This window comes from Corvus hawaiiensis, chromosome 40, assembly GCF_020740725.1.
Source record: "Corvus hawaiiensis isolate bCorHaw1 chromosome 40, bCorHaw1.pri.cur, whole genome shotgun sequence".
Classification (NCBI taxonomy): domain Eukaryota; kingdom Metazoa; phylum Chordata; class Aves; order Passeriformes; family Corvidae; genus Corvus; species Corvus hawaiiensis.
In genome coordinates, this window is record NC_063252.1 from 64867 (window position 1) to 87696 (window position 22830).

At 51.4% G+C, this 22830-nt stretch overlaps 1 long non-coding RNA gene and 1 gene segment (V, D, J or C); one reads left to right on the forward strand and one right to left on the reverse strand.

Annotated features, from left to right (window-relative positions):
• The first annotated feature begins 3237 nt into the window (after nt 1-3237).
• LOC125319284 lies at nt 3238-12188 on the forward strand. The segment is given in 6 exon segments: nt 3238-3301; nt 3846-3997; nt 4044-4128; nt 5736-6071; nt 7089-7410; nt 11744-12188. Coding segments are annotated over 6 exon segments (1355 nt in total).
• A 5072-nt stretch (nt 12189-17260) lies between these two features.
• On the reverse strand, nt 17261-19239 carry LOC125319293. The gene is made up of 2 exons (XR_007200649.1): nt 18335-19239; nt 17261-17412 (listed from the first exon to the last, which is right to left on the reverse strand). It is a non-coding gene; the product is annotated as an uncharacterized LOC125319293 (long non-coding RNA).
• Nucleotides 19240-22830: the final 3591 nt, after the last annotated feature.

Consider the following 22830-nt stretch of genomic DNA (forward strand, 5'->3'; position numbering starts at 1 on the left):
GCTGGGGGTCCAGACTGGGCTATACTGGGACTGCTGGGGCTGGGATCGGGTCTAAACTGGTCTGGACTGGTCCGGAATGGTCTGGACTGGGCTGTACTGGGAGTGCTGGGGCTGAGACCAGCTCTGAACTGGGCTGGACTGGTCTGGACTAGTCTGGACTGGTCTGAACTGGGCTATACTGGGAATGCTGGGGCTCCAGACTGGGCTGGGCTGGTCCTAACTGGGAATGCTGGGGCTCCAGACTGGGCTATACTGGGGGACTGGGACCAGCTCTAAACTGGTCTGGACTGGTCTGAACTGGGCTATACTGGTAATGCTGGGGCTGGGACTGGGCTGGGCTGGTCCTAACTGGGAATGCTGGGCTGGGACTGGGCTGTACTGGCCTAAACTGGTCTGGGCTGGACTGGACTGGGCTGTACTGGGAATGCTGGGGCTGGGACTGGGCTATACTGGGAATGCTGGGGGTCCAGACTGGGCTATACTGGGACTGCTGGGGCTGGGATCGGGTCTAAACTGGGCTGGACTGGGCTATACTGGTCCTAACCGGGCTGTACTGGGAGTGCTGGGGCTGGGACTGGTCCTAACTGGTCCTAACTGGGAATGCTGGGCTGGGACTGGTCCGGACTGGTCTGGACTGGTCCGGACTGGTCTGGACTGGGCTGGACTGGTGCTAACTGGGAATGCTGGGGCCGGGACTGGGCTGTACTGGGAATGCTGGAGCCAGAACTGGTCTAAACTGGGACTGCTGGGGCTGGGATCTGGTCCAGACTGGGCTGGACTGGTCTGGACTGGGGATACTGGGGAGGTGTTTAAGCCCAGCCCAAATGGCCCCAAATTCGGGAGGTTTTGGCCCAAAGCGGAGCCGGAAGCTCCGGAAATTCCCAAATCCGCCCGAAATTAAAGCCGAATCCAGGCGAGGCTTTCTTAGGACCGAGTTTAAACTCGGGAAGCCCCAAAATCCCCCCAAATCACCCCAAAGCTGAGCCTAAAGCTCCGGAAACCCCAAAACCTCCCAAATCCACTCCAAAAGCCCCGAAATTCACCCCGAAATCCCCTCAGGTGACCCCAGACCAGGTGAGGCTGGTTTAGGATCGAGTTTAAGCTCAGGAAACCCCCAAATCCCCCCAAACCACCCTAAAACTGAGCCTAAAGCTCTAAAATCCCCCCAAATCACCCAAAAAGCCCCAAATTCACCCCAAAATTCACAAAACTGACCCCAAAATCCCTCAGGTGATCTCAGACCAGGTGAGGATTTTTTAGGACTGAGTTTAAGCCCAGCAACCCCCCAAAACCCCCAAAATCTCCCCAAAACGAGTCTTAAACTGAGCCTAAATTTTTAAAAGACCCCAAAATCTCCAAAATTCACCCCAAAATTCACAAAACTGACCCCAAATTCCCTCAGGTGATCCCAGACCAGGTGAGAATTTTTAGGACCGAGTTTAAATCCCCAAATCTCCCCAAACCACCCTAAAACCGAGCCTAAAGCTCTAAAACCACCCAAAATCACCCAAAAAGCCCCAAATTCACCCCAAAATTCACAAAACTTACCCCAAAATCCCTCAGGTGACCTCAGACCAGGTGAGACTTTTTTAGGATCGAGTTTAAGCTCAGGAAACCCCAAAACTCCCAAAATTACCCCAAAACGAGCCTTAAACTGAACCAAAATATTAAAAAGATCCCAAAATCTCCAAAATTCACCCCAAAATTCACAAAACTTACCCCAAATTCCTTCAGGTGACCTCAGACCAGGTGAGATTTTTTTAGGATCGAGTTTAAGCCCAGGAACTCCTTAAAATGCCCCCAAATCTCCCCAAATTACCCTAAAACTGAGCCTAAAGCTCTAAAAAATCCCAAAATCTCCAAAATTCACCCCAAAATTCACAAAACTTACCCCAAATTCTTTCAGGTGACCTCAGACCAGGTGAGGCTGGTTTAGGACCGAGTTTAAGTCCCCAAATCGACCCAAACCACCCTAAACCCGAGCCTAAAGCTCTAAAACCACCCTAAAATCACCCAAAAAGCCCCAAATTCACCCCAAAATTCACGAAATGTATCCCCAAATCCCTCAGGTGACCCCAGACCAGGTGAGACTTTTTTAGGATCGAGTTTAAGCCCAGCAACCCCCCAAAACCCCCAAAATCTCCCCAAAACGAGTCTTAAACTGAGCCTAAATTTTCAAAAGATCTCAAAATCTCCAAAATTCACCCCAAAATTCACCAAACTTACCCCAAATTCCCTCAGGTGATCCCAGACCAGGTGAGGATTTTTAGGATCGAGTTTAAGTCCCCAAATCTCCCCAAACCACCCTAAAACCGAGCCTAAGGCTCTAAAATCGCCCCAAATCACCCAAAAAGCCCCAAATTCACAAAATTTACCCCAAATTCCCTCAGGTGATCCCAGACCAGGTGAGGATTTTTAGGATCGAGTTTAAGTCCCCAAATCTCCCCAAACCACCCTAAAACCGAGCCTAAAGCTCTAAAACCACCCTAAATCACCCAAAAAGCCCCAAATTCACCCCAAAATTCACCAAACTTACCCCAAATTCCTTCAGGTGACCTCAGACCAGGTGAGGATTTTTTAGGATCGAGTTTAAGCCCAGCAACCCCCCCAAAACCCCCAAAATCTCCCCAAAACGAGTCTTAAACTGAGCCTAAATTTTTAAAAGACCCCAAAATCTCCAAAATTCACCCCAAAATTCACAAAATTTACCCCAAAATTCCTCAGGTGACCCCAGACCAGGTGAGGATTTTTAGGACCGAGTTTAAGTCCCCAAATCTCCCCAAACCACCCTAAAACTGAGCCTAAAGCTCTAAAAAATCTCAAAATCTCCAAAATTCACCCCAAAATTCACCAAACTTACCCCAAATTCCCTCAGGTGACCCCAGACCAGGTGAGGATTTTTTAGGACCGAGTTTAAGCCCAGGAACTCCTTAAAATGCCCCCAAATCTCCCCAAATTACCCTACAACCGAGCCTAAACCTCTAAAACCCAAAAAGCCCCAAAATCGCCCAAATTCTCCCCAAAACCCACCTGGAGCCTAGCCCAACCTGTAGCCCCTTTGGTGGGGGGAGGGTGGGGCGTGGCCAGGGTGACGTCACCCATGACGTCACTCCCAGACAGGGCGTGGCCTCCCCCAAAACCGCGATTTCCTGCTGTTGTTTTTCGAGGTTTTTTCGGGGCAATTTTGGGGTTTTTTGGGTTTTTTGTCGTTTCCCAGGCTCGGGCGAGGTCTCGGATATGCTAATGAGGGGCCACGGAAGCCACGCCCACCTGCCCTCGTTTTCCCGCCATTTTGTGCCTGGTTTGCCGCCATCTTGGATCCCTTCATTTTGGGGTCATTTTGGGGTTTTTTTTGGGTGTTTTTGGGCGTTTTCGAGTCGGTTTTTTTTCCCCATGACTGGGCGTGGTCTCCTCTATGCTAATGAGGCCCCTTTCCCTCCAAATCAACCCCTCCCACCCTTCATTTTCCCATCATTTTCCCTTTTCCTGCCATTTTGTGCCCGTTTCCTCCGCCATCTTGGATCCCTTCATTTTGGGGTCATTTTGGGGTTTTTTTTTTGTTTTTTGGGTGGTTTTGGGCGTTTTCGAGCGGGGGTTTTTTCTCCCTGACTGGGCGTGGTCTCCTCTACGCTAATGAGGCCTCTTTCCCTCCAAATCAACCCCTCCCACCCCTCATTTTCCCTTTTCCCGCCATTTTGTGCCCATTGCTCCGCCATCTTGGATCCCTTCTTTGTGGGGTTTTTTTTTGTTTTTTGGGTGTTTTTGGACATTTTCGAGCGGGTTTTTTTCCCTATGAGTGGGGCGTGTCCTCCTCTATGCTAATGAGCTCCCTCCTCCCCCCTCAGAGTCCGCCCACTCCCCCACTTTGTTCCCGCTGTTCTCCTACGAGGACTGCGAGGAGCAGGTGACCTTCGGCTGCTTGGCCTCCGGCTTCTTCCCGCTGCCGGCCGAGATCTCCTGGGACAGCGCGGCCAACGGCCACTCCAGGACCTTCCCGGTGGTCTCGATGGGCTCCGGCCGCTTCGGCCTCAGCTCCGGAGTGACCCTGCCCACGGCGCAGGTGGAGGAAAAGACGTTCCAGTGCCGGGGTGCAGCACCGGGGCAGCAGCTTCACCAAGGACATCAAAGGTGAGCGGCGGCGGTCACTCGGGGGGTCACTCAGGGGTCACCTGGGTGGTCACTTGGTGGGCACTCGGGGTCACTCAGTGGGCACTCGGTGGTCTCTCTGTGGGCACTCAGTGGGCACTCGGTGGGCACACGGTGGTCACCTGAGGGGGGTGACTCAGGGGTCATGCAGTGGTCACTCGGTGGGCACTCGGTGGGCACTCAGTGGGCACGCGGTGGTCACCTGGGTGGTCTCTCCGTGGGCACTCAGTGGTCACTCAGGGGTCACTCAGGGGTCACTCAGTGGTCTCTCCGTGGGCACTCAGTGGGCACTCGGTGGTCACCTGGGTGGTCTCTCCGTGGGCACTCAGTGGTCACTCAGGGGTCACTCAGGGGTCACTCAGTGGGCACTCAGGGGTCACTCAGGAGTCACTCAGGGGTCTCTCCGTGGGCACTCAGTGGTCACTCTGTGGGCACTTGGTGGTCACTCAGGGGTCACTCAATGGTCACTCAGTGGTCTCTCCGTGGGCACTCAGTGGGCACTCAGTGGGCACACGGTGGTCACCTGGGTGGGTCACTCAGTGGTCACCTGAGGGGGGTCACTCAGGGGTCGTGCAGTGGTCACTCGGTGGGCATTCGGTGGGCACTCGGTGGTCACTCGGTGGTCACCTGGGGGGTCACTTGGGGGTTACTCAGTGGGCACTCAGTGGTCACTCGGTGGGCACTTGGTGGTCACTCAGGGGTCACTCCGTGGGCACTCGGTGGGCACACGGTGGTCACCTGGGTGGTCACTTGGTGGACACTCGGGGTCACTCAGTGGGCACTCAGTGGCTCCACCTGGCTGGGATTTTTTGGGTCTTTTTGGATGAATTCTTAACCCACCTGGATGGGATTTTTTGGGTCCATTCGGACGAATTTTGGCTCCACCTGGATGGGATCTTTTGGGTCCATTCGGACGAATTTTGGCTCCACCTGGATGGGATTTTTTGGGTCTTTTTGGATGAATTCTTAATCCCCCTGGATGGGATTTTTTGGGTCCATTCGGACGAATTTTGGCTCCACCTGGATGGGATCTTTTGGGTCTTTTTGGATGAATTCTTAACCCACCTGGATGGGATTTTTTAGGTCCATTCGGATGAATTTTGGCTCCACCTGGATGGGATCTTTTGGGTCTTTTTGGATGAATTCTTAACCCACCTGGATGGGATTTTTTGAGTCCATTCGGACGAATTTTGGCTCCACCTGGCTGGGATTTTTTGGGTCTTTTTGGATGAATTCTTAACCCACCTGGATGGGATGTTTTGGGTCCATTCGGATGAATTTTGGCTCCACCTGGCTGGGATTTTTTGGGTCTTTTTGGATGAATTCTTAACCCACCTGGATGGGATTTTTTGGGTCCATTCGGATGAATTTTGGCTCCACCTGGCTGGGATTTTTTGGGTCTTTTTGGATGAATTCTTAACCCACCTGGATGGGGTTTTTTGCATCCATTCGGACGAATTTTGGCTCCACCTGGATGGGATCTTTTGGGTCCGTTCGGACGAATTTTTGGGTCCTCCCGGCCGCGATTTTTGGGTCAATTCTGGCCAATTTCATCTCCTCAACCCCAACCCTGACTCCGTGCCCCTCAGGTGAAGATTCCTGCTGTCGCATACCCAGCTTCTCCGTGTCCCTCCTGAGCGACCCCAACCTGGCCCACCCCGACGAGGACAAGGTGTTCCTGCTGTGCCAGGTGCGCGGCCACGGCGCCGAAGACGTCACCGTCACCTGGCTGGTCAACAACGTCACCACCCAGCTGCCGGCCACCACCTCCACCTGCCGCGAGGACGGCGACGGCTCGCTGACCCTCAGTAGCCACGCCAACGTCACCCGCAGCCAGTGGAACGGGGGGGCCACCTACACCTGCCAGGCGCAGCACCCGCGGGTGAAAAAGCCCCAGGAGGCCTCCATCAGCACCTACTGCTCAGGTTTGGGGCGATTTCGGCGCTTTTCGGGCCGTTCCGGGAGGGATTCCAGCCATCTCGGGCGGTTTTGGGGGGAAGTGTAAAGGGTCGGGTGGGGATCGGGCGGAATTTCGGCCCCCCAGAACCCCCCAAACTGCCCGTTTTCCACCCCAAAAAATCCCCATTTTCCCCTGAAAAATCCCCCAGATCCTCTTCTTTCACCCCCAAAATCCCCGTTTTTTTTACCCCGAAACCTCATTTCACCGCTAAAATATCCCAAAATACCCCTTTTTCACCCCAAAATCCCCATTTTACACCCCAAATCTCCGTTTTTCACCCCCAAAACCACATTTCACCCCCCAAAAAACCCCCAAAATCCTCATTTTTTACCCCAAAACTCCCAAACTCCCCATTTTTCCTTAACAAAACCCCAAAATCCCCATTTTTCACCCCAGAACCACATTTCACCACTAAAACCCCCCAAATCCCCATTTTCACCCCAAACTCCCCATTTTTCACCCCAAACCCCCATTTTCCCTTAACAAATCCCCAAAACCCCCCATTTTCCACCGAAACTCCCCATTTTTCACCCCAAACCCCCATTTTTCCTTAAGAAGACCCCCGAACTCCTCATTTTTCACCCCCAAACCCCCAAACTCCCCATTTTCCACCCCAAATCCCCCATTTTCCACCCCAAAATCCCCATTTCTGCTCCCAAAATCCCCATTTTTCCCAGAAAAAAAAACCCCAAAATCCCCATTTTTCACCCCAAACCCCCCATTTTTCCTTAAAAATCCCCCGAAATCCCCATTTTTCACCCCAAATCCCCAGTTTTCACCCCAAACTCCCCGGTTTTCACCCCAAACTCCCCATTTCCCACCCCAAACCCCCCATTTTCTACCCCAAAAATCCCCATTTCCCACCCCAAACCCCCCCCATTTCCCACCCCATTTCCCCCCCCCAAAACCCCCCATTTCCCACCCCAAAAAAAAACCCCCAAAATCCCCATTTTTCACACCCAAAACCCCCCTCCCCGCGCAGGCCCCAAGCCCTCCCCCTCGCTGGCGCTGCTGCCCGCCGTCCCTGAGCGACCTGTACCTGTCGGCGAGCCCCAACCTCACCTGCGTGGCCACCAACCTCAAGTCGCCCGAGGCCAAGTTCACCTGGAGCCGCTCGTCGGGCGCGCCGGCCGAGGTGGTGGCCGGCGGCCACCAGGAGCTGCCCAACGGGCTCTTCGCGGTGCGGAGCTTCCTGCGCATCTGCGCCGAGGACTGGAACGCCGGCGAGGAGTTCACCTGCACCGTCACCGTGACCGACCTGGGCGCGGCCGAGCCGCTGCGCCGCAGCGTGCGCAAGGACACCGGGTGAGCGGGGGGACGGGGGGGGTTTGGGGGGGGGTTTTGGGGGGTTTTGGGGCGTTTTGGGGGGGGTTGAGGCGTTTTGAGGCGTTTTGGAGGCGTTTTGGAGGAGTTTGGGGCATTTTGGGGCGTTTTGAGGGGTTTTGGGGCGTTTTGAGGTGTTTTGAGGGGGGTTTTTAAGGCGGTTTTGAGGGGGTTTTGAGGTGTTTTGAGGGGGTTTTGAGGGTGTTTTTTTAAGGAGGTTTCGAGGTGTTTTGAGGTGTTTTGAGGCGCTTTGGAGGAGTTTGGGACATTTTGGGGCGTTTTGAGGGGGTTTTTTAAGGCGGTTTTGAGGGGGTTTTGAGGGGTTTTTTTAAGGAGGTTTCGAGGCGTTTTGAGGTGTTTTGAGGTGTTTTGAGGCGCTTTGGAGGAGTTTGGGGCATTTTGGGGAGTTTTGAGGTGTTTTGAGGTGTTTTTGAGGCGCTTTGGAGGAGTTTGGGACATTTTGGGGCGTTTTGAGGTGTTTTGAGGGGGTTTGGGGTATTTTTAGGGGGTTTTGAGGTTTTTTTTTAAGGAGGTTTCGAGGGGGTTTGAGGGGTTTTGAGCTGTTTTGGGGCGTTTTCAGGGGGTTTTGAGGTGTTTTGGAGGCGTTTTGGAGGAGTTTGGGACATTTTGGGGCGTTTTGAGGTGTTTTGAGGCGTTTTGAGGTGTTTTGGGGCGTTTTGGGGGGGTTTGGGACATTTTGGGGCGTTTTGAGGTGTTTTGGGGCGTTTTGGGGTGTTTTGAGGCGTTTTGGAGGCGTTTTGAGGGGGTTTTGTTAAGGGGGTTGTGAGGGGGTTTTGAGGGTTTTTTTTAAGGCGGTTTCGAGGCGTTTTGAGGCGTTTTTGAGGCGTTTTGGAGGCGTTTTGGAGGAGTTTGGGACATTTTGGGGCGTTTTGAGGTGTTTTGAGGGCGTTTTGAGGGCGTTTGGGGGCGTTTTCACAGGTTTTGGAGGCGATTTGAGGGGTTTTTTCTAAGGAGGTTTCGAGGCGTTTTGAGGCGTTTTTCAGGGGGTTTTGGGGGGTTTTGGGGGTGTTTTGAGGCGTTTTGGAGGAGTTTGGGACATTTTGGGGCGTTTTGAGGTGTTTTGAGGCGTTTTGGAGGTGTTTTGAGGGGGTTTCGGGGCATTTTTAGGGGGTTTTGAGGGTTTTTTTTAAGGCGGTTTCGAGGCGTTTTGAGGTGTTTTGAGGTGTTTTGGGGCGTTTTGAGGTGTTTTGAGGGGGTTTGGAGGCGTTTTGGAGGAGTTTGGGACATTTTGGGGCGTTTTGAGGTGTTTTGAGGGGTTTGAGGAGGTTTGAGGGGGTCTTGGGGCGTTTTGAGGCGTTTTGGGGAAGATCGCGGCATTTTTGAGGGGTTTTGGGGCGTTTTTGAGGCGTTTTGAGGGGGTTTGGGGTCGAAATTCCCACGTTGGAGGAAGTTGGTCCCGGTTTTTAGGCGGTTAGTCCTGGTTTTAAGGAAATTCCTCGTTTTGGGGTCGGAATTGGAAGGTTTGGGGTCGGGATTCCCAGTTTGGGGTCGGGATTCCCAGTTTGGGCTCTGGATTCCCAGTTTGGGGTCAGGATTCCCAGTTTGGGGTCCAGGATTCCCAGTTTGGGATCGTTGTTCCCAGTTTGGGGTCCGGATTCCCAGTTTGGGGTCCGGATTCCCAGTTTGGGGTCGTTGTTCCCAGTTTGGGCTCTGGATTCCCAGTTTGGGGTTGGAATTCCCAGTTTGGGGTCCGGGATTCCCAGTTTGGGGTCGTTGTTCCCAGTTTGTGGTCGGAATTCCCAGTTTGGGGAGGGTCAGGGTGACCTTACTGGGACGTTACTGGTCTGTACTGGGACGTTACTGGTCTGTACTGGGAGGATACTGGTCTGTACTGGGAGGCTACTGGAAGACCCAACTGGTCCTACTGGGAAAGTCAACTGGAAGAGTTTGGTCAACTGGGAAAGGTCTGGTCTATACTGGGATGGTCGACTGGAAGACACTGGTCTTACTGGGAGTCAACTGGGACTGGACTGGTCAACTGGGAATCAACTGGGAACGGTCAGCTGGAAGAGCTTGGTCAACTGGGAATGGTCTGGTCTTACTGGGAGTGATCAACCGGAAGACACTGGTCTTACTGGGAGACCCAACTGGGAACGGTCAACTGGAAGAGTCTGGGCAACTGGGAATGGTCCGGTCAACTGGGATCCAACTGGGAATGGTCCGGTCAACTGGGAGACCCAACTGGGAATGGTGAAACCTACTGGGAGACCCAACTGGGAATGGTCCGGTCAACTGGGATCCAACTGGGAATGGTCCAGTCAACTGGGATCTAAACTGGGAATGACGAGGTCAACTGGGATCCAAACTGGGAATGGTCCGGTCAACTGGGAGAGTCAACTGGGAATGGTCCGGTCAACTGGGAATGCCAACTGGGACCAGTCTACTGGGAATGGTTTGGCCAACTGGGAACCCCACTGGGAGACCCAACTGGGAATGGTCCGGTCAACTGGGATCCAAACTGGGAATGGTGAAACCTACTGGGAGAGTCAACTGGGAATGGTCTGGACAACTGGGGACGGTCTGATCTACTGGGATCCCCAACTGGGAACCCAACTGGGAATGGTTTGATCTACTGGGAGACCCAACTGGGACCGGTCTACTGGGAATGGTTTGGCCAACTGGGAACCCCACTAGGAGACCCAACTGGGAACCCAACTGGGAGCATCCTGCCCTTACTGGGAACCCCAACTGGGACCAGTCTACTGGGAACAGTTTGGCCAACCGGGAGAACCAACTGGGAACCCAACTGGGAACATCCTGCCCCTACTGGGAGCCCCAACCTGGGACCGTCCCGCCCTTACTGGGAACCCAACTGGGAGTGTCCTGCCCTTACTGGGAACCCAACTGGAACCTCAACTGGGACCATCCCGCCCTTACTGGGAAACCCAACCAGGACTGTCCTGCCCTTACTGGGAACCCAACTGGGACCAGTCTACTGGGAATGGTTTGGCCAACTAGGAGACCCAACTGGGACCATCCTGGCCCTTACTGGGAGACCCAACTGGGAGACCCAACTGGGAGACCCAACCGGGACCATCCCAGCCTTACTGGGAACCCAACTGGGAACCCCAACTGGGAGCATCTTGCCCTTACTGGGAACCTAACTGGGAGACCCAACTGGGAACCCAACCAGGACCATCCCGCCCTTACTGGGAGACCCAACTGGGAAACCCAACCGGGACCATCCCGCCCTTACTGGGAACCCAACTGGGACCAGTCTACTGGGAATGGTTTGGCCAACTGGGAGACCCAACCGGGACCATCCTGCCCTTACTGGGAGACCCAACTGGGAAACCCAACCGGGACCATCCCGCCCTTCCTGGGAACCCAACTGGGACCATCCCCCCCTTCCTGGGAACCCAACTGGGACCATCCTACCCTTACTGGGAACCCAACTGGGAGACCCAACTGGGACCTTCCTGCCCTTACTGGGAGACCCAACTGGGAATCCTACTGGGACCGTCCCACCGTTCCTGGGAACCCAACTGGGAGACCCAACTGGGAAACCCAACCGGGACCATCCCAGCCTTACTGGGAACCCAACCGGGACCATCCCGCTCTTACTGGGAGACCCAACTGGGAGACCCAAACTGGGAAACCCAACCGGGACCATCCTACCCTTACTGGGAGACCCAACTGGGAGACCCAACTGGGACCATCCTGCCCTTACTGGGAACCCAACTGGGAGACCCAACTGGGACCATCCTGCCCTTACTGGGAGACCCAACTGGGAAACCCAACTGGGACCATCCTGCCCTTACTGGGAGACCCAACTGGGAGACCCAACTGGGAACCCAACTGGGACCATCCCGCCCCTTCCTGGGAACCCAACCGGGACCATCCTACCCTTACTGGGAACCCAACTGGGAGACCCAACCGGGACCATCCTGCCCTTACTGGGAGACCCAACTGGGAACCCAACTGGGACCATCCCACCCTTACTGGGAACCCAACCAGGACCATCCTACCCTTACTGGGAACCCAACTGGGAAACCCAACTGGGACCATCCCGCCCTTCCTGGGAACCCAACCGGGACCATCCTACCCTTACTGGGAACCCAACTGGGAAACCCAACTGGGACCATCCCGCCCTTCCTGGGAACCCAACCGGGACCATCCCACTCTTCCTGGGAACCCAACCGGGGACCATCCTACCCTTACTGGGAACCCAACTGGGAAACCCAACTGGGACCATCCCGCCCTTCCTGGGAACCCAACCGGGACCATCCCGCCCTTCCCAGGACCCCTCCCAAACCCCTCCTTGACCCCTCGCCCTCCCCTCCCTCCCCGCAGCCGTCGCCGCCGTGGCTCCCAAGGTCTTCGTCTTCCCGCCGCCGCCGGAGGAGCTGGCGCTGCAGGAGACGGCCACGCTCACCTGCCTGGCCAGCGGCTTCTCGCCGCGGGACATCCTCATCACCTGGACTCACCAGGACGCGCCGGTGGCCGCGGGCCAGTACTCCGTCTTCGGCCCCCGAGAGCGACGGCGCCGCCGGCACCTTCTCGGCCTACTCCAAGCTGGCCGTGCCGGCCGAGCAGTGGCGGCGCGGCGACGTCTTCACCTGCGTGGTCGGCCACGACGGCGCGGCCATGAAGTTCGTCCAGCGGAGCTTGGACCGCTCGGGCGCCGCGCGGCCGGCCAACGTCAACGTCTCCGTGGTGCTGGCGGACTCGGACGTCGTCTGCTACTGAGGGCTCGGCGCGGGAGTGGGGCGGCAATAAAGCGGAGAGGAAAGAGAAACCGAGGCGTTTTGGTGGTTTTGGGGGGGGTTTTGGGGGTGGTTTGGGTGGAATCGGAGAGTTTTTGGGGGTTTTTTTGGTGGTTTTTTAGGGGGGGTTTGGAGAGAAATCGGAAGATTTTTGGTGGTTTTGGGGGGCTTTTGTGGGGTTTTGGTGGAATTTGGGGTTTTTGGGGGGGAGTTTTCAGCGAAATTTGAGGATTTGAGGTGGATTTTTGGTGGTTTTTTGGTGGTTTTTTGGTGGATTTTGGAGAGAAATCAGGATTTTTGGGGGGTTTTGGAGGGGGTTTGGGGTTTTTGTGGGGTTTGGGGGGGGTTGGGGTATTTTTGGGGGGTTTTGGGAGAAATCGGAGGATTTGAGGTGGATTTTTTGGTGAATTTGGGGGGGGGGATTTGGAGAGAAATTGGAGGAATTTGGGTGGTTTTGGGGTTTTTTGGGGGGTTTTGGGGGGGTTTGGGGTGGTTTGGGGTTTTTTTGGGGGGTTTTGGGGTGAAATTGGAGGGGTTTTAGGTGGATTTTTAGGGTTTTTTGGGGGGGTTGGGAGAAATCGGAGGATTTGAGGTAGATTTTGATGAATTTTTGGGGGGTTTGGGGGTTCTTGGTTTTTTTTTCAGGGGGTTTTGGGGGTGAATTTGAGGATTTTAGGTGGATTTTTGGTGGTTTTTTTGGTGGTTTTTTGGTGGATTTTGGAGAGAAATCAGAGGATTTTTGGGGGGGTTTTGGGGAAATTTGGGGGTTTTGGGGGGGGTTGGGGTATTTTTGGGGGGTTTTGGGAGAAATCGGAGGATTTGAGGTGGATTTTTGGTGAATTTGGGGGGGGAATTTGGGAGAGAAATTGGAGGAATTTGGGTGGTTTTGGGGGTTTTTTGGGGGGTTTTGGGTGAAACTGGAGGGGTTTTAGGTGGATGTTTTAAGGGTTTTTTGGGGGGTTTTGGGAGAAATCGGAGGATTTGAGGGGGATTTTTGGGGTTTTTTGGCGGGTTTTTTGGTGGATTTTGGAGAGAAATCAGGATTTTGGGGGGTTTTGGGGGGGTTGGGTTTTTTGGGGGGGGTTTTGGGTGAAATCTGAGAGTTTTTGGGGGTTTTTTGGTGGTTCTTTCGGTGGTTTTTAGGGGGGTTTGGGGGAGAAATCGGAGGATTTTTGGGAGGTTTTGGGGTTTTTTAGGGGGGTTTGGGGTGAAATCGGAGGATTTTGGTGGATTTTTGGGGGTTTTTTGGGGGGGGTTTCAGTGAAATTGGAGGATTTTTGAGGGGTTTCTGGTGGGTTTTTTGGTGTTTTTTTTGCAGTTTTTTGGGGGGATTGGGGAGAAATCGGAGGATTTTTGGGGGCTTTTGGGTTCTTTTGGGGGGGTTTTGGGGAGAAATTGGAGGATTTGAGGTGGATTTTTCGTGAATTTTTGGTGGATTTTTGCTGGTTTTTTGGGGGATTTTGGAGCGAAATTGGAGGATTTTGGGGGGTTTGGGGGGGTTTTGGGGGGTTGGGGGGGTTTTGGGGGTTTTTGGGGGGTTTTGGGGGGGAGTTTTGGGTGAAATTGGAGGATTTCTGGTGGATTTTTTTGGGGTTTTTTTGGGTTTTTTGGGGAGAAATCGGAAGATTTTTGGTGGATTTTTGGTGGTTTTTTGGGGGATTTTGGGCCAAAATTGGTGGGTTTTTGGTGGTTTCTTTGGGGGGGTTTTGGGGTGAAATTGGGGGATTTTAGGTGGATTTTAGGTGGATTTTAGGTAGATTTTAGGTGGATTTTAGGTGGAATTTTGGTGGGGGTTTTTTTGTTTTCTTGGGGGGTGTTGGGGTTTTTTTGGTGGATTTTTCGTGGCTTTTTGGTGGGTTTTTTTTGGCTTTTTTTGAGGGGAGTTTTGGGGCGAAATTGGTGGATTTTTTGGTGGATTTTTTGCCCTCTTTTTTTGGGGGGCGGGGATGTGGTTTTGGGGGGTTTTGGGGTGAAACTGGCAGATTTCGAGAGGGCAAGGGGGCTTTGCCAGGTTTTAGGGGGGGGAAAAGGGGTTTTTTGGGGTGGATTCCCTGGATTTGGTGGGTTTGGGGGGAGAAAAGGAGGATTTTGGAAGGCAAAGGTGGATTTGGGGAGAGAAACAGAGCTTTCGGGGGTGGAATTCCTGGATTTTGGGGAGGAAAAACGTGGGATTAAGGGGGGGAAAACGTGGATTTGGAGGAAAATCGGGATTTTTGGGAGGGAAAGGGGAGATTTCGGACAAAAACTCCTGGATTTTGGGGGGAAAAGGTGGATTTTGGCAGGGAAACGTGGATTTGGGGGGTCGCAGCGCAGGGGGGATGGGGCAGGAGGGAATTTGGGGTGGAAATTTTGGGGCTTTCGGGACGGGAAACGAAAAATCCTCACGGTGGCTTGGGCTTGGGGCAGGAATTGGGTGGAAAATGCTGAAAAGTGGGTGAAACCGAGTGAAAAACGGTGATTTTGGGCTCGGTCCCCCAGAAATGCTTGGATTTGGGGGCAAAAATCGGGTTGAAAATGGTCCCAGATGGTCCCAAATGATCATTTTTTCATCCTCCCACCCCAAATCCTCAGCTTTGGGTCAGAATCCGTGGGGAAAAGCTCCAAATTCCCAAAAAACCTCAATTTTCACCTCCTCTGCCCCCAACCCTTCAACTCCCGACCCCAAACTGGCTCCAAAAAGGGGCCAAAAATGGGATATTTTTGTCGTCTTCTCTTTCTTTCGGTGGTTTTCTCACGTTTTTTCCCGTTTTTTTCCCAATTTCTCCCCGTTTCTCCCCAGATTTCCCCCCAGATTTTCCCCCCGTCTGCATCGTGGTGGGGTCGGAGCCGGAGCCGGAGCCGGAGGATTCGGACCTTTGGACCTCGGGGACCTTCATCGTCCTCTTCCTCCTCAGCCTCTTCTACAGCACCGGCGTCACCCTCTTCAAGGTGATTATGCAAATCTCATGCAAATCCCCGCGGCTTTATGCAGATTTATGCAAATCTCGGCGTCTCCGCAGGTGCTGTGAGGTCGAGGAAGGAGAAGACGCCGACCTCGGGTCGACCTTGGCCGCCGATGGGGGAGGGGAGGGGGTTGGGGAGGTTTTTGGGGTAATAAAGTCGAGTTTTGGGTGTTCGGAGCCGCGGCCCGGCGTCGGAATTCTCGGTTTTCTGCCAAAAATCCCGGTTTTTTCGCCCGAAATCGGCGGGAAGCGGCGGAAATTCCCGGTTTCCCGAAGGAAAACCCCCGCATCACCAAAATCCCCGTTTTCCCCCCATTTTCTCCCGTGAGAATTCCCACGAATCGCCTCGAAATCCCGCTTTTTTCCCCAAGAAATCCTTCTTTGCCAGGAATTCCCGGTTTCCCCCGAATCCTCCCTGTTTTTACGGCTCCATCGCCCCAAAATTCCACACAAAGTCCAAAAAGCGCCCAATTCCTGCCGAAATCACCCCAAAATTCCCGTCAATCATCCCAAAAAACCCCCCAACCCCGATTTCTCCCCGTTTCTCCTCCGAAAATTCCCACAAATCCCAAAGAAATCCCCGAATTTCCCTTCGGGTCTCCCCAAAAATCCCAAGAACCTCCAAAAAACCCCAATTTCCCTTAAAACCACCCCGAAACCCCCTTTTCCCCCCCAAAAAAAACCTCCCCGAAATCGCCCCAAATTCCCTCGAAAGGGCCCCAGAAAGCTGCAAAATTCACCCAAAATCACCCAAAACTCGAAGCTCTCCCCCTTCCCCATCCCCCCCCTTTGAAAAAACTTCTCCTTTCTCACCCCAAAAGTTCCCGATTTTGGTCAATTTTGTTCCGTTTCCCCTTTTTCGGGGCGTTTTTGGCCCAAAATGACTCAATTCGGGAGGTTTTGACCCCAAAGCGGCGCCGTTTGACCCCAAAATCCTCTCCCGGGGAGGCCTCCAGGTGTTTCCTGTTTGTCCCGACCCCAAAACCTTCGAGTTTCACCCCAAAAAAGTTCCCGTGAGAAAATCGAGGCCCAAACAACACCGAGAAAAGTGAATTTGCAGGAAATTGACCGAAACAGGCGATTTTTGGACCCGAATTGACTAAAAATGGAGATTTAGGGGCAATTTTGGGGGCTCGAGTGGATTTTGGGGGGTTTGATTCAGTTTTGGGGGGTTTGGTCCAACTGGGGGGGATTTTGGGTCCAATTTTGAGGATTTCGATCCATTTTGGGGAGGTTTTCTTCAATTCTGGGGGGGGGGTTGGTGAAATTTTGGGGGTTTCGAGGCAATTTTGGGGTTTCCGACCCAATTTAGGGGGATTTGGACCCAATTTCGTGGGGTTGGACCCAATTTTGGGGTTTTTAATTTGATTTCGGGGGGGTTCGCCCCCAATTTTGGGGGAGTTCGGTCCAATTTTGGGGGGGGGGGGGGTTCTTGATTAAATTTTTGGGGCTTTGGACCCAAATTTGGGGATTTTTTTTTAATCCCATTTTGGGCGATTTCGGGTCAATTTTGGAAGGTTTGGCCAAATTTGGGCAGTTTCAAAACCAGATTTTGGGGGGGGTTCGACCCAATTTTGGGGGGTTTTGAACCAAATTTGGTTTGAACCAAATTTTGGGGGTTTGGGATCCGATTTGGTGGGATTTTGGTCCAAGTTTGGGGCGTCTTGAGCCGATTTTGGGATGTTTTCACCCAATTTTGGGGGCGGGGGAAGCCCCAAAATTCCTCCTGCGAGGAGGGCGCCCCCTGGTGGCACCCTAAAAAAATTACTCCGAATCCCCCGAAATTCACTCAAATCCTCCAAATTCATCAAAACCCCCCCAAATTTACTCCAGAACCCCAAAATTCGCTAAAACCACCCCAAAGTCCCTGAAATTCGCTAAAACCTCCCCAAATTGACCCCAAATCACCCCAAATTCCTCCCAGGACCCCCAAATTTATGGAAATTGTCCCAAATTCCTCCCAGTACCCCCAAATTTCCCCAAACCTCCCCAAATTTCCCCCAAATCACCCCAAATTTACTCCAGGGACCCCGAAATTCCTTCCAGGACCCCAAAATCTCCCAAAACCTCCCCAAATTTGCTCCAAATCCCCCCCAAAATTTCCCGAAACTGCCCCAAAATTCCCTCAAATCCCGCAGGGGAAAAAAAAAGGCCGAAATTGGTAAAAAAAGGGGGAATTCTTTATTTTTGGGGGTTTTTGGGGGTTATTTACAAGGTGGGGGAGGGGAAACATTCCCGGGAAATTCCAGGGGCGGGGGGAGGGGAGGAGGCGTCGGGTTTGGGGTGAAATCCGTCGGTTTTGGGTTTATTTCACCTGGAATGGGAGGAGAAAAAAAAATGGGGTTAATAAAGGGGATTTTGGGCAATGGGGGAAATTTGGGGGGAAATTCCGGGAATTCGGGGGGGATTTGGGGGAGGGGAATTGTGGGAAGGGTGGGGGGTGGGAAGGAGGGGGGTGGGAAATGGGGGAAAATCGGGGGGTTTTGGGAAAAATGGGGAAATTGAGGCTTTTTAGGGAAAATTGAGGGGAAATAGGGAATTTTTAGGGGAAATTGAGGGGAAATTGGGATTTTTTAGGGGAAATTGAGGGGAAGTTGGGATTTTAGGGATGACTGAGGAGAAATTGGGATTTTTTTTTAGGGGAAATTTGGGTTTTTTAGGGGAAATTGAGGGGAAATCGGGATTTTTTAGGGGAAACGGGAAATTGGGAATTTTTAGGGGAATTTGAGGGGAAATTGGGGGTTTAGGGATGATTGAGGAGAAATTGGGAATTTTTAGGGGAAATTGAGGGAAAATTGGGATTTTAGGGATGACTGAGGAGAAATTGGGAATTTTTTTAGGGGAAATTGAGGGGAAATTGGGATTTTTTTAGGGGAAATCGGGTTTTTTTAGGGGAAATTGAGAGGAAATTGGGATCTTGATGGAAAACCAGGAATTTTTGGGTGTAAAGCGGGGGAAAATTTGGATTTTTTGGGTGCCAAAAGAGGAGGGGAAAAAGGGATTTTTCCAGCTGTAAAAGCGGGAGCAAAAATTTGGGATTTTTGGGTGTAAAATGGGGCGACAAAAGGGATTTTTGGGGCTGCAAAACCAGGCGAAACTTTAAAATTTTTAGGTGCGAAACCAGGAGAAAAATTGGGATTTTCGGGGTGTAAAATGGGGGGGAAATGGGATTTTTGGGGCTGGAACTTGGGAATCCGGGGTTTTGGGGTGAAAAAGCGGGATTTTGGGGCCGGTACCTTGATGAGGGTGACGGTGGTGCTGTAGAAGAGGCTGAGGATGAAGAGGACGATGAAGGTCGAGGCCGTGGCCCAGAGGTTGTTCAGGTCCTCGTCCTCCTCCAGGGAGGCTCCGGCCAGGAGAGCTGGGGAAAAAAAACGGGAATTTGGGGATTTTAACCCAAAAATCCGGGGGAATCGAGCGAAAATTTGGGGAGCTTAGAGCAAAATTTGAGGGGTTTGGACCCAAAATTTGAGGGTTTTACCCCAAAATTGGGCCTCGGAACTCAAAATTCAGGGGGTTTGACCCAAATTTGAGGGGTTTAACCCCAAAATTTGAGGGGTTTTACCCCAAAATTTGGCCTTGGAACCCAAAATTCGGGAATTTTAACCCCAATTTTGGCCTTGGAACCAAAAATTGGGGGGTTTGGACCCAAAATTTGAGGGTTTTACCCCAAAATTTGGCCTTGGAACCCACAATTCAGGTGTTTTGACCCAAAATTGGAGGGGTTTACCCCAAAATTTGGCCTCAGAACCCCAAATTCCTCAATTTTAACCCCAATTTTGGCCTCAAACACCAAAATTTGGGGGGTTTTCCCCAAAATTTGGCCTTGGAACCCAAAATTCTGGAATTTTAACCCCAATTTTGGCCTCAAAACCCAAAATTCAGGTGTTTTGACCCAAAATTTGGGGCTTTGACCCCCAAATTTGGCCTTGGAACCAAAAATTCATGAATTTTAACCCCGATTTTGGCTTCTGAACGCAAACTTCAGGGGTTTTGACCCAAAATTTGAGTGTTTTACCCCAAAATTTGGCCTTGGAACCCACAATTCGGGTGTTTTGACCCAAAATTGGAGGGGTTTACCCCAAAATTTGGCCTCAGAACCCCAAATTCCTCAATTTTAACCCCAATTTTGGCCTCAAACACCAAAATTCAGGTGTTTCGACCCAAAATTTGGGGCTTTGACCCCCAAATTTGGCCTTGGAACCAAAAATTCATGAATTTTAACCCCGATTTTGGCTTCTGAACCCACAATTCAGGTGTTTTGACCCAAAATTGGAGGGGTTTACCCCAAAATTTGGCCTCAGAACCCCAAATTCCTCAATTTTAACCCCAATTTTGGCCTCAAAACCCAGAATTCAGGGGGTTTGACCCAAAATTTGAGGGTTTTACCCCAAAATTTGGCCTCATAACCCAAAATTTGTGAATTTTAACTCAAATTTTGGCCTCAGAACCCAAAAATTTGGGGGTTTTACCTCAAAATTTAAAGATTTGACCCCAAAATTTAAAGATTTGACCAAATTTGGTCATTTTGGGATCTTTTACCCCAAAACCCCCGGAGTTTTCAGCCCCAAAATCCGGGATTTTACCCCCAAAAAATCGGGAATTCCGCCCCAAAACCCCCGGGGTTTGACCCCCAAAATCCCCATTTTTCACCCCAAAATTTGGGGGGGTTCCCCCGAGCGCCCCCTGGCGGCCCCTCAGGGCTCCCCCTCCCCCGTTTTTTTCCCAAAATCGGAGCTTTTAGACCCAAAAAAAATCCCGGTAATTTGGGCAATTCTGGGCGGAAATCCGGGAATTGGACGGAGGCAAAACTTTGGGGGCAAAAAGTGGGAATTTGGGGCCGTTTTGGGGAGGAAACGACGGAATTGGAGGAGTTTTGGGTTTTGGGGGGGAATTTGGGGCGTTTTCCCCCGATTTGGGGTCATAACGGGAATTTCGGAGGCGGAATCGCCAAATCCACCGATCCCGCCCCAAAATTCCCAATCCCCGCAACCCCGAACGCCGCTTTTTGGGGAAAAACTCCTTTTATTGCTGGGGTTTGGGGGGTTTTGACCGTTTTTGGGGATTTTGGATCATTTGGGGGGATTTTGGACCATTTTTGGGGGATTTTTGACCATTTTGGGGGATTTTTGACCATTTTGGGGGGAGTTGACCATTTTGGGGGATTTTTGACCATTTTGGGGGGGGGTTGACCCTTTTTGTATATTTTTGACAATTTTGGGGATTTTGGACCATTTGGGGGGGGGTTTGACCATTTTTGGGATTTTTTGGACCATTTTTGACAATTTTGGACAGGTTTGTGGGTATTTTTGACCATTTTGGGGGATTTTGGACCATTTGGGGGGGGTTTGACCATTTTTGGGGTTTTTTTGACCATTTTTGACCATTTTGGACAATTTTTGGGGATTTTTGACCATTTTTGGGGATTTTGGACCATTTTCGGGGATTTTTGGAAGGTTTCGAGGCCTGGAATTGGGATTTTTTGGGAACGAGGGGAGGTTTGGGGGGAAAAATGGGGATTTGGGGGAAAAACTGGGATTTGGGGGAAAAAATTGGATTTTGGGGAAAATTTGGGGGTTTGGGGGAAAAAACCCAGTGGTTTTGGGGAAAAATGGTGGGTTTTGGGAAAATTGGGGCTTTGGGGGTGGAAAAATGAGGATTTTTTGGGAAGAAATTGGTTTTTTGGGGGAAAATGGGGTTTGAGGGGAAAAACGAGATTTTGGGGAAAAAATGGGGGGTTTGGGGGAGAAATTGGGGTTTTTGGGGAAAAACTGGGGTTTTGGGGGAAAAATCGGGGGATTTTGGGGAAAAATGGGGGATTTTTAAGGAAAAAAAAGGGGGGTTTTGGGGGGAAAACTTGGGGGTTTGAGGGAGGATTGGGGTTTTGGGGGGAAAATGGTAGTTTTTGTGTAAAAAACTGGTGATTTGGGGAAAAATAGGTTTTTTGGGGGAAAATGGGGAGTTTTTAGGGGGAAAATGGGGGATTTTGGGAAGAAATTAAGTTTCTGGACGGAAAATAGGGATTTTAAGTAAAAATTGGGATTTTTAAGGAAAAAAGGGGGTTTGGGGTAAAAAATTGGGGTTTTTGGGGAAAAAATTGGGGGTTTTGGGGAGAATTGGGGTTTTGGGGAAAAAGCAGTAGTTTTTGGGGAAAGAATGGGGGATTTTGGGAAAAAATTGGGGATTTGGGGAAAAATTGGGGCTTTTTGGGGAAAAAATTGGTGGTTTGGGCGAAAAATTGGGGTTTTTGGGGAGAACTGGGGTTTTGGGGGAAAAATGGTAGGTTTTGTGTAAAAAATGGGGGATTTCGGGAAAAAATTGGAGGTTTTGGGGAAAATTGGGGGGTTTGGGGGGAAAATTGGGGAATTTTGGGGAAAAAATTGGTGGTTTGGGGGAAAACTTGGGGTTTTTAAGGAGAAATGGGGGATTTTGGGGAAGACTTGGGGTTTTTGAGGATAATTGGGGTTTGGGGGAGAAAAACAGTAGTTTTTGTGTAAAAAACTGGGGATTTTGGGGAAAAGATTGGAGGTTTTGGGGAAAATTGGGGGGTTTGGGGGGAAAAATTGGGGAATTTTGGGGGAAAAAATGGGAATTTAGCACGGAAATCATTTTTTGGCGGGAAATGGGTGCGTTTGAATGGGAAAAGGCTCATTTTTTGGGAAAACGGGGAAATTTGGTGGGGCAAACCAATTTTTTCGAGCAAATCAGTGTTTTAGGGTAAAAGCGGTGCCATTTTGGGAGAAAATCGGGGTTTTGGAAGGCGGGGCGATTCCAGCGCGTGAAAAATCCCCATCTTTGGCCAAAACGAGTCCGTTTTGCCGGGAAAAACCGTTTTTTTTTGAGCAACAAAAGGAGTTTTCCGGCGGCAAGCGGGGATTGGTTTTTTTGCAACTCTTTTATTTCCTTCGACCAAAGTGCAAATTTTTGGGGGAAAAAACCCCGGGTTCAGTAACAGGCGCTGGAGGCGTCGGCGAGCACGAGGGAGACGTGGGGGGAACGGGGCTTTTGGGGGAAAAACGGGGGGTTTTGGGAAAAATTAGGGGTTTTGGGGAAAAATTGGGGTTGTTGGGGAAAAAACTTGGGGTTTTTGGGGGGAAAACTTGGGGGTTTTGGGGGAAAATTGGGTTTTGGGGGGAAAACCCAGGGGATTTTGGTAAGAAATTGCGGGGGTTTTGGGAAAATGTGGTTTCGGGGGGAAAAATGGGGTGTTTGGGGAAAAAAATGGGGATATTGGGGAAAAAATGGGGGGTTTTGGGGAAAAATGGGGGTTTTGGGGGAAAAATGGGGGGTTTTGGCGAAAAATTGGGGGTTTTGGTGGAAAAATTGGGTATTTGGGGAAAAATTGGGGTTTTTTGGGGAAAAAATTGGGGTTTGGAGGAAAATTGGGGGTTTTTGGGGAGAACTGGGGTTTTGGGGGAAAAATGGTAGGTTTTGTGTAAAAAAAGGGGGATTTCGGGGAAAAATTGGAGGTTTTGGGGAAAATTGGGGGGTTTGGGGGGAAAAATTGGGGAATTTTGGGGAAAAAATGGGAATTTAGCACGGAAATCATTTTTTGGCGGGAAATGGGTGCGTTTGAGTGGGAAAAGGCTCATTTTTTGGGAAAACGGGGAAATTTGGTGGGGCAAACCAATTTTTTTGAGCAAATCAGTGTTTTAGGGTAAAAGCGGTGCCATTTTGGGAGAAAATCGGGGTTTTGGAAGGCGGGCGATTCCAGCGCGTGAAAAATCCCCAT